This window comes from Crotalus tigris, unplaced genomic scaffold, assembly GCF_016545835.1.
Source record: "Crotalus tigris isolate CLP2741 ecotype Arizona unplaced genomic scaffold, ASM1654583v1 scf7180000018654.113956, whole genome shotgun sequence".
NCBI classification, from domain to species: domain Eukaryota; kingdom Metazoa; phylum Chordata; class Lepidosauria; order Squamata; family Viperidae; genus Crotalus; species Crotalus tigris.
This window is the reverse complement of record NW_024097128.1, coordinates 52,400-68,274: the sequence shown is the minus strand read 5'-3', so window position 1 is coordinate 68,274 and position 15,875 is coordinate 52,400. Positions and strand designations below refer to the sequence as shown.

The 15,875-nt window shown below is 46.1% G+C and overlaps 1 protein-coding gene across 1 annotated transcript; it reads right to left on the bottom strand.

The window, feature by feature from the left end:
- Positions 1 to 2,174: 2,174 nt before the first annotated feature.
- MSRB1 (methionine sulfoxide reductase B1) lies at positions 2,175 to 12,205 on the bottom strand. The gene is made up of 4 exons (XM_039355289.1): positions 12,120 to 12,205; positions 5,707 to 5,849; positions 4,222 to 4,336; positions 2,175 to 3,454 (listed from the first exon to the last, which is right to left on the bottom strand). The coding sequence occupies exons 1-4, from the start codon at positions 12,172 to 12,174 to the stop codon at positions 3,426 to 3,428; spliced, it is 342 nt and encodes a 113-aa protein (XP_039211223.1). The 5' UTR covers positions 12,175 to 12,205; the 3' UTR covers positions 2,175 to 3,425.
- Between the last annotated feature and the right edge of the window lie 3,670 nt (positions 12,206 to 15,875).

Here is a 15,875-nt window from a genome sequence, read left to right as displayed (position 1 = left end):
GTTCAGGTCACATTATCCAATATATCTTGCAGTAATTATTAGAGAAGACTCTTTAGTTCATCAAAACAAATCTTCGGGTCTCACAATGGCAAGAACACCTATGGATTCAAAGTTCAATCCATTTTCCTCCCCGCCTATGTTAGCAAGCTAGAAGCACGCAGTGATCCTAAAGGTTCATAGCTTGACAACTGAAACCTGCCGTATCCATCAGAGAAGAGACTATAGACTAGAGCAAAACCATCCAAGCTATTTTCAGCTTTCAGGAAAAAAGTGCAAATCTGGGGAGTCTTCGGGATTGTAGGAAAATTAATACACCAGGAGAACCCTTCAACCTACTTCTCACATGTCCAACTGATCTTTTATGGAACAAGAGTCCAAAAGGTCCGCTTATCACAAGACAGGACAGAAAAGTAGCTGATTGTTTGGCTCTGCCTTTCAAAGCAGACGCCCCCTTAGTTAGAGCTAAACAAAGTGATTACCCCAGTCTCTATTCAAGGTGGAATCCCTATATCCAGTCCTCAACTAGCCATGTACCTGAATCTAAAGTTCTTGCAAATGTTCTAGACCAGCGGTTCTCAACCTGCGGGTCGGGACCCCATTTGGGGTCGAACGACCATTTCATGGGGGTCGCCAAACAACGTAGTCCGCCATTTTTCCCCCCTTTTCCTTAGCTGTGCTACTCCCTTTTATTCTACTGGCTTTTGAAAGCCAATAGAATAGACTCTCTTGAATAGAGTCTAATTCTATTGGCTTTCAAAAGCCAATAGGAATTGTCCAGGCTGTCTCTGCCATGCTGAGCCCGCCAAAAGTCCCATTCTGCAAATGATGCTGCAAGTTGTCTGCAGCGAAGGCGAGCTGTCTGGAAGTTTCCACCCCTCCCTGCTGAGCAACTACTAAAAATGTAAGTACAAGAGGGCCAGGGGTGGGAGGTCGGCAGGCACAGGGAGGGTTGCTGGCGTGCATGGGGCCCGGCGGATGCCTTACCTCCCTTGGGCTGGGCCAGCTGGTGGCCCAGCCGGTGGTCGGCCTGCGCCGTCCCTGCTGCTTGCCAGCTACGCTTCGGCCGGCGCAGGGGGCAGCACCACGCATGCGCGGAACTCCCGGGCAGGGAAAGTCCTCGACTTACGACCAGTTGGGTAGTCCTTGACTTACGACCGGTTGGGTAGTCCTCGACGTACGACCAGTTGGGGGTCGCGGCATTAAAAAGGTTGAGAACCACTGTTCTAGACTATTCACATTTGTTGGACTTTATCTGACAGCACATGCAAGAAAAAGAATGTGAAAACATGAGGGGGGGAACCCTTTAATTGTCTCACTTCAGCTCTCTGAAAGCTGACTCTTTCCATCAGAGTGAAGCTCAAGTAATGGCCAGAGGTGGATCTTCACAGTTGGATGACCAACAAAGGCCAGGCTTCACCGAACTCCTTCAGGAAAGATATCATCACGAGGCAAGGCAAAGAAGTGAGAGCTCTTGACCACTGTAATATTATGCTATTAGCCCTTTGAGCAGAGAGGTCACACTGGTTTCTTATGTTAGCATTCAGAGCCTGCACATGTGATGGGATGCAGTTTTTGGCTCCAGAGAATAACCACCAGCCAAATGATATTTTCTTTGGTGCAGGCATCTAAATTCTAATTCAGATCCAACTTTGTCACCCACAGTGTGCTCTAGGAATTTTAAGTGACCTCAACAAGTTGCAACCTAGACAAGACCTGCAACCTCTCCTTTCATGTATTTCTCATTCATTGGCAGCTCTCAGAAGTAAGGCTCTTGTTTGCCTTCCTATGACCTGTTTCTAATGGTGACGCAAAGGGATTCTGATGCACCTGAGGTGGGCTCACATTGAAGTCAAAAGGACACCCAATTCATCTGTTTCTCAATCAACAGTTTAAAAACTTAGTTCATTTTTGCTGTATGCAAACATTAAATGCCAACTAGGTTACTCATTTTCTTTTCCTGAGAATTCTGTGGGTCTAAAGGTGCCAGGTAGGCGATACTTGCTCCCTGGGGCATTTTCTGGGAGGCTCATATAGATGCTCCTCACCCCTGCTTTCCAAAATGGGTTTACATAGGGCAATTCATACCATGATGCTATACCAGAAAATGCCCCCCCAGGATAGACACGGGACACCTATGGGGAAAGTCAGTCACATTATGAGCATCAGCAACATTATGGAAACAATGTGAATTATATAATATGCAGAAGCCACAGTGATGCTTATGCATCAAGACATCATCACAATCTATATGCAGATATTACATATTCACATCCACTGTGTAATGTTATCATGATGCTTGGGGCATCCACCAGATGCTAAGGTTATGTCAGGGAGTTGGAAAGGCGCCACTTTCACCTTGACAGAAGGATGATTTCAGATGCCAGAAAGTCTTGCTCACAAACAGTGAGAGAGGAGGTCAGTCTGGAGGAAAAGGCAAGTACATTTCTGAGGATGTGTGGAGGGGCACAAGGAAAGATTTTGGAGTAGCAGCATTTTAGGGTGTTCTATAGTGCGTCCTGGACGAGGGACCCAGGACTGCAGACTGTCTGCTGTAGGGAAGAAGGGGCCTTTTGGAGAATCTAAATACAGCCCATTTGTAAATCTTACAACAGCCATGGCAGCTTCTTCTGGCCAGGAGCAGACCATTAAAATTATTACCTTGCTTAACCTCCTGCTGGAGCAGAGTGATGATGGAGGAATGTGCTTAGAGGGAGATGATTGGTGGGATCTGATGCATCACAGGGATCTTAAGCTCCACCAGAAACACCAACATACATCTTAAACATTTCCCAAAAAAATTACTCCAGAGGCACCATTGCTTCCTGCCACATTTCTTGTGGGTTTCGCAAGTAGAAGTAGTCTATAAGGGCACACCCCATCTCTCTGATACCACATTGGCACGAAGGCTAGGAGCCCATTCACTCAGGACCAAGTGAAGAAAGAGGGGCAAATATTGGGTTGCAATTGGTAGTAACTCTCCTCTCTCTGGCATAACATAAGCAGTGGAAGCAGACAGTGAGAAGAGGGGAAGCCAGAAAGCCTAAAATGCCACTGAAAAAGGCTTCTGAAAAATGCCACTGCCATGCTCCATTAAGACAGGGGTCTATTCACTTGCAGCCCCCTTTAAGCTAGCCCTGGCCTGCTAGCTTAAGCAGAATAACCTGAGCAGTTCACATCTGAATTGGGGCAAAATATTCTGGCATATGGAACTCTTGGGGGAATTCTGGGGTGCGGCTTTCCACACTTGGAGCACTCTGCCAAGCATCTCATGGCCGGACCAGGTGCTGGTTACTTGGATCTGAATGGAGGAAGAGGAGAAGTCCAGCAAGTTGGTTTTGTTCAGTTTAAGATCACGTTGCAATGGAAGCTTCCCATCCAACACCAAAGGCTCAGAGTGGAGTTTCCCCAAAGTGCTGTCAGCCTGTTTATTTTTCCATGTTCTTCCCAGATTGATCTGGAAAGTAAGAGAAAGAGAGATAGCAAGTTCAACAGTTCTCATTCCAAACAGAATTTTAGGAGCTGCTTTGCTACAGATAAAATTTGAAGCATTCTTTGGCAGCAAGTCAAAATAAATTCAGTAAACTGTTGAATGTCAAAATGTACACTGCCCCTGACTTTAACAGTTGGACTTTCCACTGTGAAAAATTGGGCAACTAACTAACATTCCACCCTATTTGGGGAGAGTTTCAAGGTCAGCTGCCCAGAGCATTTGCTGGTGAAGAATCGTGGGTACGTGGTTTGTATATATGAGGGATGATCTCCCTTTATTTGGAAAAGGGAATTCAACTGATGGCCAGGAAGAGTAAACTGGTCCCCATATTTCAATTATTTTGAGGGAATGGATGGGGATCATGGGGCTTAAGGATTTTGTGTCTATTTCTTTCCCAACCTGGAAAAATTCAACCCAATGGCAGGCAGATTTGTATAGTTTATAGATTGAATGGAGCCTTTAAACACCAGCCCTTAAACCCTGGCCTGAGCTTACCCCAGTGAATGGATAGAAGAATGGATAGCCTCTAATACAATTCTGGAAAGGCTTGCTGTGTTATTGAAAGCTACTGGTACATTTTCTGATCATTTAGAACTCTTCACAGTGAGACTGCATGCAGTCCATAGAACATTGCGGCCAAAACTATTTTTTCCAAATATTACATTATGAGATAGTATTAAAAATAATTTTGCAATCTGGGTAAGGAAGGGCAGGTGGTAGGTTAACAATACCTTTATGAACAAATGTGAGAGAACTGCTAAATATTCAGAAACGAGATTGGCTCTTTTGGGGGCCACCATCGAGGAATTCATGACCCAGGCCATTCCCACACTTGCCGCATGAGACCTGCAAGGAAATTTAGAGGGAATTAAGAGTACAACCTCTCTGCTGTCATATATCAGCTGCTTCTATACAAAGACCCTTTTCCTGAAATCAGCCCATAACAGAGAGTACTCCATGTCCAGTCCCATCGTTTTTCCTACAAGGTTTGTTCAGAAGGAAATGCTATTCCCTCTGCAGTCCCTTACTTGCTTCCTTACTATTCATTCCTTGGGTTTTTTGTCTTCCTCCTGGAAAGCAGTCTTTGATTATTTATAATATTTCATTATTGATCAATATATTCAAGAAGCTTCTAATTGAAAATGTGGTATCTATAAAATACCTCAAAAGCACTATAATATTTTCTAAACATACTTATAAAATTTCATAAGGCTTTAAAAATCTGGCCATGGGTCAGAGCCTGGGTCCCGTTTCTTGGCTTTACTGACAATTACTCTGATACTGTAATTTTCTGAGCTGCTGTACATATTTATTTTGTACAGTTTTGTTTTAGAATTAAAACAATTTGAATCACTTGACTGAGATGGGTGTCTAGAGAAAACAAATAAATATAGGTTTTGAGGAAAGCCCGTAGACCTGATCTAAAACAAAGAGAAAGACAAGAACTGTTTAAACTGTAATGCACTGGCATCAACACTGGCTGTAAGGACCCACCCCACTTTGCATCTTAAGAAGACAGAACTCTTGGAATAATTCTTCCAACAGGAATCCTTTATTAAGAGAAAATGGTTGCAGGCATGCTAGACAGGACTTGGGGTTCAAGCTCTTCCATTCAAGGTTTTAAGGGGTTCCCCAGTAGTCCCACCCAATCAACCCCCCTTCCAGTGATAGTTTCAAGTATCACAATTCCACCCCCTTTCTTCTTTCTTCCGTCTGAATGGAGACTTCAGGTAACTACATGAAAGGCAAGTATCCTGCTTTGTTATGATAAGGTTCTCTAGTGCTAACGCTTTGATGTTACAATAAACACACATTCAGCATTCAGCTCTTTGAAGTGTACTGAAGGAAGTGAGGGCCATAAAGCCCCTTTGTTCTCCCCCTTCTCTCCCTCTTATGGCAGAATCCAAAGAAGGCAGAATTGGGAGTTTCTATATTTGGTAATTAAAGATGAAATATGATTGGATTCTGACACTGGCTGTAAAAGGAAGCAAAAACAAGAGGATAAATCTACCTCGCCCCTGTTAGAGAAGCTGCTTGCATTCTGAATAAACAGCTTCTCTTCAAAGCCGAACCTTGGAAACAATCCCTACAATTTCAAATGCAACTCTGGGAATTGCCAGATTTACCAGCAAGCTTCAGCTGCATTTGGGATCCTGATTCAAGAACTCTGCCCTTGCCAAGGTTTGAGTCCGTTGCAACACAACCCAAGTCCTCACCTTGAAAGCTCCTGGCCGTTCTAAGTACTTGGAGATGCTGTCACTGTGAATAGGATGGGTAAAGGCTGGCCAAGGGGACGAATGAAGGAATTTGGACTGGCTGGAGAATAATTCATAGCCGCATTTGGAACAAATGTATATACCTGTGATGGAGGCAAGGAGGAAGAAGAATATATATGACACGGAGGAATTAAATAGGCACACATTCACAGGAAGGCTGGTGTGCAGAGGAAAGCGCGCCTCATTACACTCATCTCAAACATCAGCCAAAAATTGATAACCATCACAGGTTTTCTAGAAGGTTGCCATATTTTTTCCTTCTGTACTCATTCCTACAGGTAGTTCTCGACTTATGACTGGTCACGTAATGACTGTTTGAAGTTATGTCAGATTCCCGCATTACTTAAGACCCAATTCTGAGGTTCCAATGCCCCCTCCCCACCGTCACATGGCTGCATTTTGGGCGATTGGCAACTGGCCCGTATGATCATTTGCAGCATCCCACGGTCATATGACTGCCATTTATAAACTGATATTTATTTTTTGTTTATGGCAAAAACTGGCCTATGGTGAAAAATGGGTTTGACTAAAGACCACAGTGTTCACTTAACAACAAATTCACATTTGCTATTCAACTGCTGCAAAAAAGGGCGTAAAATTAGATTGATCATGTGGTGACTCGCTTTACAATTGTCACAAGTTATAATCACCAGGCTTAACTACTACCATAAGTTAGCTATCTGTAAATATTATTTTCATAGTGGAGAACAAAATATTGAGCTGGTTGACCTAGTTCAGCCTTCTCCAATAAGGCACCTTCCACAATGGCTACTGGAATTCCACAAAGAGTTCAGCACATCTGAAAGATGTGATACACAAACAATCTAACCCTATTTAGCTACTGTACACAATGCTGTGGCCAACTTCACCTATCTGACTTTAAGCACTATGCCCTCAGTAAACATTATCATAAAACTAGGAGGATTCCATGGATGGAAATCTTAAATGGGGAAAACAATTCAAGACATTATGAAACCTCTGAAAAATAAGATTATAAAAACCCAACCTAATCCAATAGCAGAGAAAGAAAACAAGGGACCCAGACGAAACTAACATGGTTGCATAAAGAACTCTCTGACAAACTGAGAGCACAAAAAGGACAAGTATTAAAAATTCAAAAGAGGGACATATAACTAAAACAGAATACCAGCAAATAGCCCAAATACCAACAAATGCCAAAAATAAAAAAAATTCTTTCAACATGCAAAAAGCAAGAAAGAAGTTAAGGAAACTATCAATCCACTAATACAGGGGTCCACAATCCCCCAGTTGGTGACAGACTTGAACACTGGGCCCTGTCCAACTAAATGCAATTCAGTGGTGAGAAAAGGTCTTACACTTAGAGTAGACGAAAAAAACCAAATGCACAGGTATAGAATGGATGGTACCTAGCTCAACAGTAGTACCTGTGAGAGAGATCTAGTTGTCCTAGTGGAAAACCATTTAAATATGAGCCAGCAGTGTGCTGCAGATGCAAAAAAGCCAATGTAATCCTAGGATCCATAAACAGAGGAATAATACCAAGATCACATGAAGTATTAGTACCATTAGTACCACTGTACTAGTAAAATCACACTTGGAATACTGCATTCAGTTGTGCTCACCACAATACAAAAACAATGCTGAAGCTCTAGAAAGAGTGCAGAAAAGAGTAACAAAGACCATAAGGAGTCTGGAGGCTAAACCGTATGATGAGAGAACTAGTCTAACAAAGAGAAGGATTAGAGGCGACATAATAGCAGTCTTCCAATATTTGAGGGTCTGTCACAGAGAAGAGGGGGTCAAATTATTCTCCAAAGCACCCGTGGGGAGGACAAGAAGAAATGGGGGAGAGCTTGTTAAAGAGAGAAGCAAGCTGAAATTAAGGAGAAACTTCCTGACAGTGAGAACAATCAGCCAGTGGAATGGAAGTTGCCTCCAGAAGTTGTGTGTGCTCCATCACTGGAGGCTTTTAAAAAGAGACAGCCATTTGTCTGGAATGATATAGGGTCTCCTGCCTTGGACCATGAAGGAGATGGCAGTGAATCCACTGGAATGTAGGACATGAGAAGAAGCAGCCCTGGGTTGAGATTGCATCAAGAGGAAGAATGTTTCAAGAATGCTTCACAAGGAATCTGGATTCTCATGTTGGTAAAGAGCAATCAACAGCTGGTACAGCTTCATTATATTAAGGAGCCCTGTGGTTAGAGTACACTATTGCAGGCTAATTCTGCCTACAGCCAGGAGTTTGATCCTGACCGGCTCAAGGTTGACTCAGCCTTCCATCCTTCCAAGGTTATTAAAATGAGGACCCAGATTGTTGGGGCTACAGGCTGATTCTGTAAATCGCTTAGAGGGGACTCTAAAGCTCTATAGAGCAGTATATGTCTAAGCGTCATTGTTATTAAAGATTAATACTAAGTATACCACATCCTATGTCTGAAAAGACTTAGGTTAAATCTGAACTTAGTTTTCTCCTTGTGCTCTCCCCCTTTCACACCGTTTGGGAAGTGGGAAAACATTTAATTCAAAAATATAAATAATAATTAGCTATGCATCACCAAGCCAATTGTAATTTGGACATATAATCAGATACCCCATAGTCGAAACTTTCCAGACTCTGCCATGACGCTGCAATTAGTTAGGACTGCAGAGCCAGAAACCTAAAATTAAGTTGTTACTGGACAGTTCAATTTTTTTCTTTTGCTAGGGAAGAAGAGTAAAACTGACAAATGCAGGGAAACCAGCAACTGACACTAGTTTGACTTTCTTTGTTACATGAAACTATGGGAAATGGTGGAAGAAATTATTTTATTCTTGAGCATGAAGTGGTGGCATAAATCAGGGCCTGTGAATGTGCAGTCAAGAAATTTGCTACTGGCTGCCAGGGCATGAAGGAGCCACCAGAAATGCCAAGTGGGCCTGCAGGCTGGAGATGGCAACTCTATGGGGACAGTGGAGAAGGCAAAGATCAGGGTTGGGAGGCCTCTGAGCTTGGCGATCTGTGCCCTCAACAACGTGTGTGAGAATTGAAAGAAGCCCCAAGAGGAAGGCCCAAATCATTAACTGCTGCCAGAAATGAATTCCATAAACAGCCAAACTATGATATAAACTTAGAGAGAAATCTATTTGGCATACATTTAAGAGAAATTATATTTATCTCCATAGAATGATTTTGAAATATTCTCATGAATGGAAAAAAATGGCATTACTGTCTCTCGCTATGAAGATTCCACAAGCATCAGACATCATTATTTGCAGAGGGATTTTCTTGCACAAGGAGGCTGCCTCTTCCGTCCTCCAGGATATTTTCACGAGAAACCACCTGAACGGTTTTTCCACTTTGAGACAGCAACAGGCCTGGTGGCCCAGAGGAATTTTACTGCAATGTTAAAGCAAAAAAGCAATGGGAGGAAACAGCGCTGCATCTCATAATATGTGGATTGCTGCTTTTGCAGGGCACGACTGCATCCAAATTTGAAAATCCAGAAAGTGGGAGCTTTTAATGGAAAAACTCACTTGATATCCAAGGCTTCTTAAAAATAATACTGATCATTTTAGCTTTTGACTTAGTCTCCTGACTGTCAGCAATTAAACAACCTATTTCCTTCCCCAAAATGGAAAAGCAGATTGCATAGGTTGATCTGCCCATGCCGAAGCTTCCCCATTTGCTTCATGCTCCAAGGCAACCGTTTAGGAGAATATTGGAGGCATTTCTGGTATAGAGGACCCTTCTCTCATGATTAACATATTAACATATAACCACTGCATCAAATTGGGTCTCCTTAGGATAAATATGTAAGGGTGAGATATTTTGTAACTTTCTGTCACAGATGTGCCTCCAGAGGAGGAGGAGGAGCTGGGTCCCTCAGGGGAAGAGAGTAAGGGGGAGAGGGGGGCTCTAGCTTGACGAGCAGCACAGCTGGAACGACCAGATGACTAGCAGGCTGAGCCCAATCAGAGGGAGCCACAGCTGCAGCAGGTCAGCCAGAGACTTCAAGCAAAGAACAAGAGTAGTTGCCTACAGTCAGCCAGGATGAGGAAGTGGAGTCCACCCCTTCCCCCCATCCAAGGACACAGAGGGCGGAGAGGCATTAGGCACAACACCCGGTCGGCCAGTTTACTTGCAAGGAGGCAGTCTTCCCCGTCGTCAGGAGCCCTACCATGTTGCCTATTTAATCCCACACAAAGAGAGGAGCATTGCTGTCAGCTGCCACAGAAAGGGGCGGGGGGGGGGGTGAAGCTTTTCAATGGCCAGCTTAGATTTTGCTTATCTCTCCAAGGTCATTTCTTCAGGCTTTGGCATGCAGCAGTCAGAGATGATGCACCTGAAACAGAGACTTTGCAAAAACATCTTCTGGCCATTGATTGAACTCTAGTTGCCTAATTACAAGGCAAGGGGGTGGGGGTGGACTCTAGGGTTTCTTTCAATTTGAACGCTTTCACGCAGTTTTGTCTCAGATCTCGCCTGAATTAACTGCAGTCACTTCTTTCCTAGTAAAAGTACCTTTTCTCTAAATCTACGGAATGAAGGGTTTTCCTTTCCTAGCATTTGGGTAGAGGCAGCCCTGACAGTGCATGGATGCCGTGCTCCATGATTCCTGCTTCACATGTTTTGCCTTCAAACTCGTGTTGAACTTTGGACCTCTGGTTTGTGCCTTGGCCTGGTGCCTTGTCCTGCAGACACATTCAAGCCCTTGGAACTCTTGCCTCATCGAGCACCTTTGTTCTGGATTCTGCCTGGCTTCCGGAATTGAGACCACCCCTCTTGCCGGTTCCTTAGAACTCCTGGTGGAACGTAGAGGGGGCAACTTAGAGGGGATGTGTGTGGCTTTTGTTATTCAAGAGCTGCTGGGAATTGTATACTTGGTTCGGGCAGCTCAATAAAGATCTTTTGACCTACTGCTGTGTGTGTGTGTGTGTGTGTGTGTGACCTGAGCAGCACACTTCCTCCTGTCAAGCCTGGGAACCTTCTGAGAACTTTCTCTTCCTCCCTACAAGTCCATCAGCAAGTGCTGATCAGAGACAGACACAGGAGAGGCCAGAAGTTCTCTTCAGAGAGGAAAGCATTGGGGTGATGCAGGCAGGCTCCTTCAGACCCTCTGGGGCATCAGAGGGAGGGGAGGAGCCTGCAAGATTCTTTACCTTTAGCCAGTCGCCATATGTACTGCTCGTCTTCCTGTGGACTCAGTTTCCTCCTCTGGTCTACCCCCCCCCCCCAGGGCTGACACACACACCTCTCCCTCCCATTTCACTTGCAGATAAACAGGAAGGAAGAGAAAATATGAAGCTGGAAAAACAGCATCAGAAGTGGCCTGCATGCCAAGAGAAATGTGAGCAAGGGGAGAAATTGTGCTGCAGATATTTCTGCATTTGCTAGGACAAATATTCAGTGCACATGCACACACCCTCCCCAACACGCTTGCACTGGGGTCAGGGTAAGAATTCAAGCTGTGACAAGAATTCAAGCTGTGACAAGATAGTTCAGTGTTTCCCAAACTTGACAATTTTAAGGCACGAGGACTTCAACTCCCAGAATTCCACAGCCAGCAACGCTGGCTGTGGAATTCTGGGAGTTGAAGTCCTCGTGCCTTAAAATTGTCAAGTTTGGGAAACACTGGCATAGTTCAAAAGCATTTTTCCTGAACATCAATAATGGGGATGTTACCCTGTTCTACCTCGTAGGGGTGTGGTCTGCTTTAAATAGATAGGTGGGGGGCAAAACCAGTAGATCTTTAATTTCTGATCCCTCTCGAGACCTGGGTTCGGTCCAGGACACAGGCGCTGCCTCTTTGCTCAGCACTGTACATGCTGCACCTCCCAACTCTCTAGGAAGGTCTCCTGCCTGGGTAGGGGGTTGCCCTAGAAGACCTCCAAGGTTCCTCCCGGCCGTGGGATTCTTCTCATCTAGTGGCTGTAATCTCCCGGGAGCACCAAATGCAAAGGATGCAACTTTCCCGATCTCGGTTTCCTCTGCTTCTAGGAACCCCCCCCCCCCCCGCCTCAACACCAGGAGGGAGCTAAGCGTTTGCATCGGGGAGGGGGGCGGCCACAGCGAGCGGATTGGGCAGCCATCTCTAGAGACAAAGGGTGGGGGAGGGCATCGCGCAACTTTCTCCAGCCAGCCGGTCCCCGTCCCCCCCCCCCAAACTCACACAACCCAGGGATTCTTTCGCCCAGCTGCTGCCCTCCGGCGCTGCCGAATTTCGATGCCTGCTTGGGGCCGAAGGGAGCTGGGAGCGCGACCCCTCCGGGAGCCAGTCCGGGGAGGGCCGGCTCAAAGAGTAACCAAGACCCGCCCGGGACGCCCTCCGCAATCGGAGTCGCGAGAAGAGCCGAGCGGGGCCGGAGCGATAGCCGCGCTCGCGCCTTACCGGGCTCGAAATGACTCTGATAGATCTCCCCGCCGAAGAACCTGCAGAAGGCCATGGCCGCCCCGCTCGGTCTGTCGCCCGCCTGCCCCCCCCCCCCCGCCGCTCCTCCTCCGGCCGTCTGCCCGGGCCGCCAAGGGGCGGCAGGGGGCGCTGCTGCGCAGGTAGCGCCTCCCCAGAGGGTTCGGGGGGAGGGGCGCCCCGCTTCTGGGCAGCCCGAGCGGCGGGCCGGGACTGAGGAGCGGCTACGGCGGCCAAACCGCCCGTCGGGGGCTTTACGTGGTTAGGTTTGCCCAAAGCGGCCCGTTGGAACCGGGAGGCGTTTCTCCCAATGGCCGCTTGCAGCCCTGGGTGGAAACCCTGAAAACCCCGCAAGGGTCTCCTTTCCCCCGCCGCTTTGTACGCGATCGCCTCATTGGGGAAGGAACACCGGTCGGCCACGCAGAGACGGGGGCGGGTGCTGGATTTTGGGCAGAGCCGGCCGCCTGCTTGGCCCGAGACGGGAAGGCATCCCCCCCCCGCTGGGAAAGAGCTTCTGGCGGGGGAAATCTGCAGAGCCAAACGGCGAGCGGCCAGCCCCTCCCTCCTCGCCCCCTCCTCTCCCGATGGCTTGGCCCGTTCAGGGTTACCCGGCACCTGCACGGGCAACGGAGGACGCGGGCACACGGAGAGCAGGCCAAGTGGGAGAGAGGAGAACATGCTAGAACTTTATTGGCCTCCGTGAGAAAAATTGCAGCCAAAAACTGAAAAGAAAATGTACTTAGGCCTACTTTTTCCAGCATTAGAAAAAGAGGTTCTCAAATCCTGGACATAATCCGCTTTAACGTCTTCCCTCAAGATGGCGCTATAGGGCATTGTGTTAGACACAAAAATAGTAACAGATTGAAATGCACTCTGAGTTACAAATAGAAAAGAAGTTTATTAGACTTCACAAAAAAGTCTGAAAAAAGAACGGTTTGCAAAGTGTGGTGGATTCAGGAAGGCAATGCAATGTAGCCAAGCACTGAACCACACCCCAAATTCCAAAATCACATATTATTATACATCCTATCGTGACGTCCCATTCCCTCCCCCATGGCCCCATCGGCTTAGGCTTTGGAGGTTACAATCTATCAGAAGCGCCTAAACATCTTACTAATAAGATCCCTCCCCTACTATCCTATATCAATTCTGGAGGAGTGATGTCTCCCATCTTCTACACCTGTTAGATCCAGTAGGGGTACCAGGCACCAGAAGGTCCTTAAAAACAATTCCTCGATGGTGACTCACACTGGGCCCCATGGTAACTCCTGTTCTCCCCCCTTCCTCCACCTGAGGCTTGTATGTTCCCTATATACTCAAAGCATCTACTCAGGCAACTGATTATACAATGATAATTATAAAATATAAAATATGATAATACTAAAAGCATATATGTTTTTATTTTTAAATTTCCTCCACAATTGCGCGCCAAAACAACTAGACCAGTGATGGCGAACTTTTTAGAGACTGAGTGCTCAAACTGCAACCCAAAACCCACTTATGTATCCTTGGGTGCCGGGTGGGCGTGGTTGCCGTGGTAACGGCAGACTGGGTGGGACTAAAAAGTTCAATCCATCAATTCCAACTTTGCTAGATCTCCCCCCCCCCAAGAAGTTGAAATTGATGGATTGAAATTCCCACAGAGGAAGAGACACTATATAAAATATTACAATGGGCCGAAAGGGACAGGCTCACAAGAATGTATATATTGGAATGTCACGTTACATCCAATGTTTTTTTTAATTGTATTATAAATAAAATTTTGAAATTAAAAAAAAAAGATTTGAGGAAGAAAACAAAATAGCACAATGAGAGTCTGCTTCTCCTCTCTATTTGATAATGCAAAAAAAAAAAATAGCCATTTTGTCCTGCAAAAAAACAAAAAAGAAATTGATGGATTGAACTTTTTTTTTTTTTTTTGCACATGAGGGCGGAGGCCTAAAGTGAAAAGGTTTTATAAAACTCAGCTGAAGGCCTAAGACTGGGGTGACGGCATGCGTGCCCCCAGTGAAGGCTCTGCGTGCCATCTGTGGCACACGTGCCATAGGTTCGCCACCACGGAACTAAATTCTCCAGTAACGTAGACCAAATTAAGAGGGGGTTTGGTAATCCCACAGTCCTCATCCCCTTTTCCCACCAAATAAAAGGTTTCCATTTGTCTAACCAGGATAGACCTAGAATCACAGCCTCATTCATCTTCAGAGCCACTATGAAGCGAAGGAACTCCCAATGTTCACCTATTTCTAAGCGTATCAGCTTGTCAATTGTGTGACTAAAGTTCCTCCCATTAAAGAGCCATCAGCTTGTTCAAATCTCATGGGCTTGGAGAGCAACCTTGCTCGTATACCCATTTTAAGGGCAAGAGGTAAGCTAATAACACACAGGAAGCACCCTGAGTCCATAAGCATTCTCAAATCCACTTGTACACCCGTCTTAGTGATTATGAGTTTGGCAGCAAGAGAAAAAGGTGGAATGGGTCAACTCACCATCTGGTCATTCTCTCCATCGTCGCTGTCGTCGGAGGGCAGAATGGTGGCAGGTCCAGCTTGGGCCTCGGCGCTCTCCTTTGTGACTGATGTGACCTGGGCAACAGGTTCTTGCATGATCCAGTTTGATTTTTCCTTCGCTGGCTGCTGGATTGCTTTCTTCCTCACTGGTGGCCCCAATCTGCTCCCCTATTGGGGAAACAGGATCGGGCAACTTGCTGCTCGGTGCCTCTGTTGTCCACACCTGAAGCATTTGATGGGTGGACCGGCAGATGGGGGATTCCACGGCCGCAATGGCTGGGGATTTTCGAGGAGGAGGCCACCTGTCTTGCTCTGGTTTCAGCCCAGCTTCTGGAGGTGGTGGCTTCTTGTAGCAAGCAACCTCAACGTCCAGCCTTACTGCTGCCTGATACAACTCCTGCAATTGATTAAGAACAGCCCAATAGACACAGGCCTGGGAAAGGTGATCCAGCAATGCTGGCTGTGGAATTCTGGGAGTTGAAGTCCACATGCCTTAAAATTGTCAAGGTTGAGAAACACCGCACTAGGGACTGCTCAGGCCACCTTTTTATCCGACCTGCTACCTTGCGAAATTCTTGTACGTATTCCAATAAAGGTCTACCATCTTGTTTTATCTTGTGAATTTGTTTCTCTGCTTTGAGGGCTATGGATGAGTCCTCGAACCTGGCTCTTAATCCAAGGAGGAAGAGATGGAGATTCCCCAGTTCAGGCGCTTGCTCATCGTACAGATTGTTTAGCCACTCAGATGCTTCCCCTTCCAGATTGGCTGTGACCACGTCGACTGTAGCAGCTGGATTTGGGTAGAAATTGGCATTGCTTTAAGGCATCAAATGTTTCTTTCACCACCGATGTGCTGGCTTGCGCTCCCTCTGCTGAGGCAACAACCATGGCCAGGGTGCTTGTTACAGGTACTTCTTCCTTCATGCTGAGATCTTCCCCAAGTCTTTGTCAGCCTACCCCCTGATTTAGGGAAGGTGACTGGAGCTCAGGACCCCAAGGTGGTTAAGGTAGAAAGGTAGTTTTTCGGTTATTGTCATGGTTCCAATAGATGAAACCCATCAAAAGAACTTCAAGGCAAAAATTCTTCCTTAAAGAACATTTTATTCAGGAAACAAAGTATCGGCACTACATAGTTGAACCCAAAAACTAAATTCCCTTCCCCAAAAAACAAAGTAACAAAGTGCAATTCCCACCCCCAATAAGCTCTCATAAATCACATTCTCCAATTAGC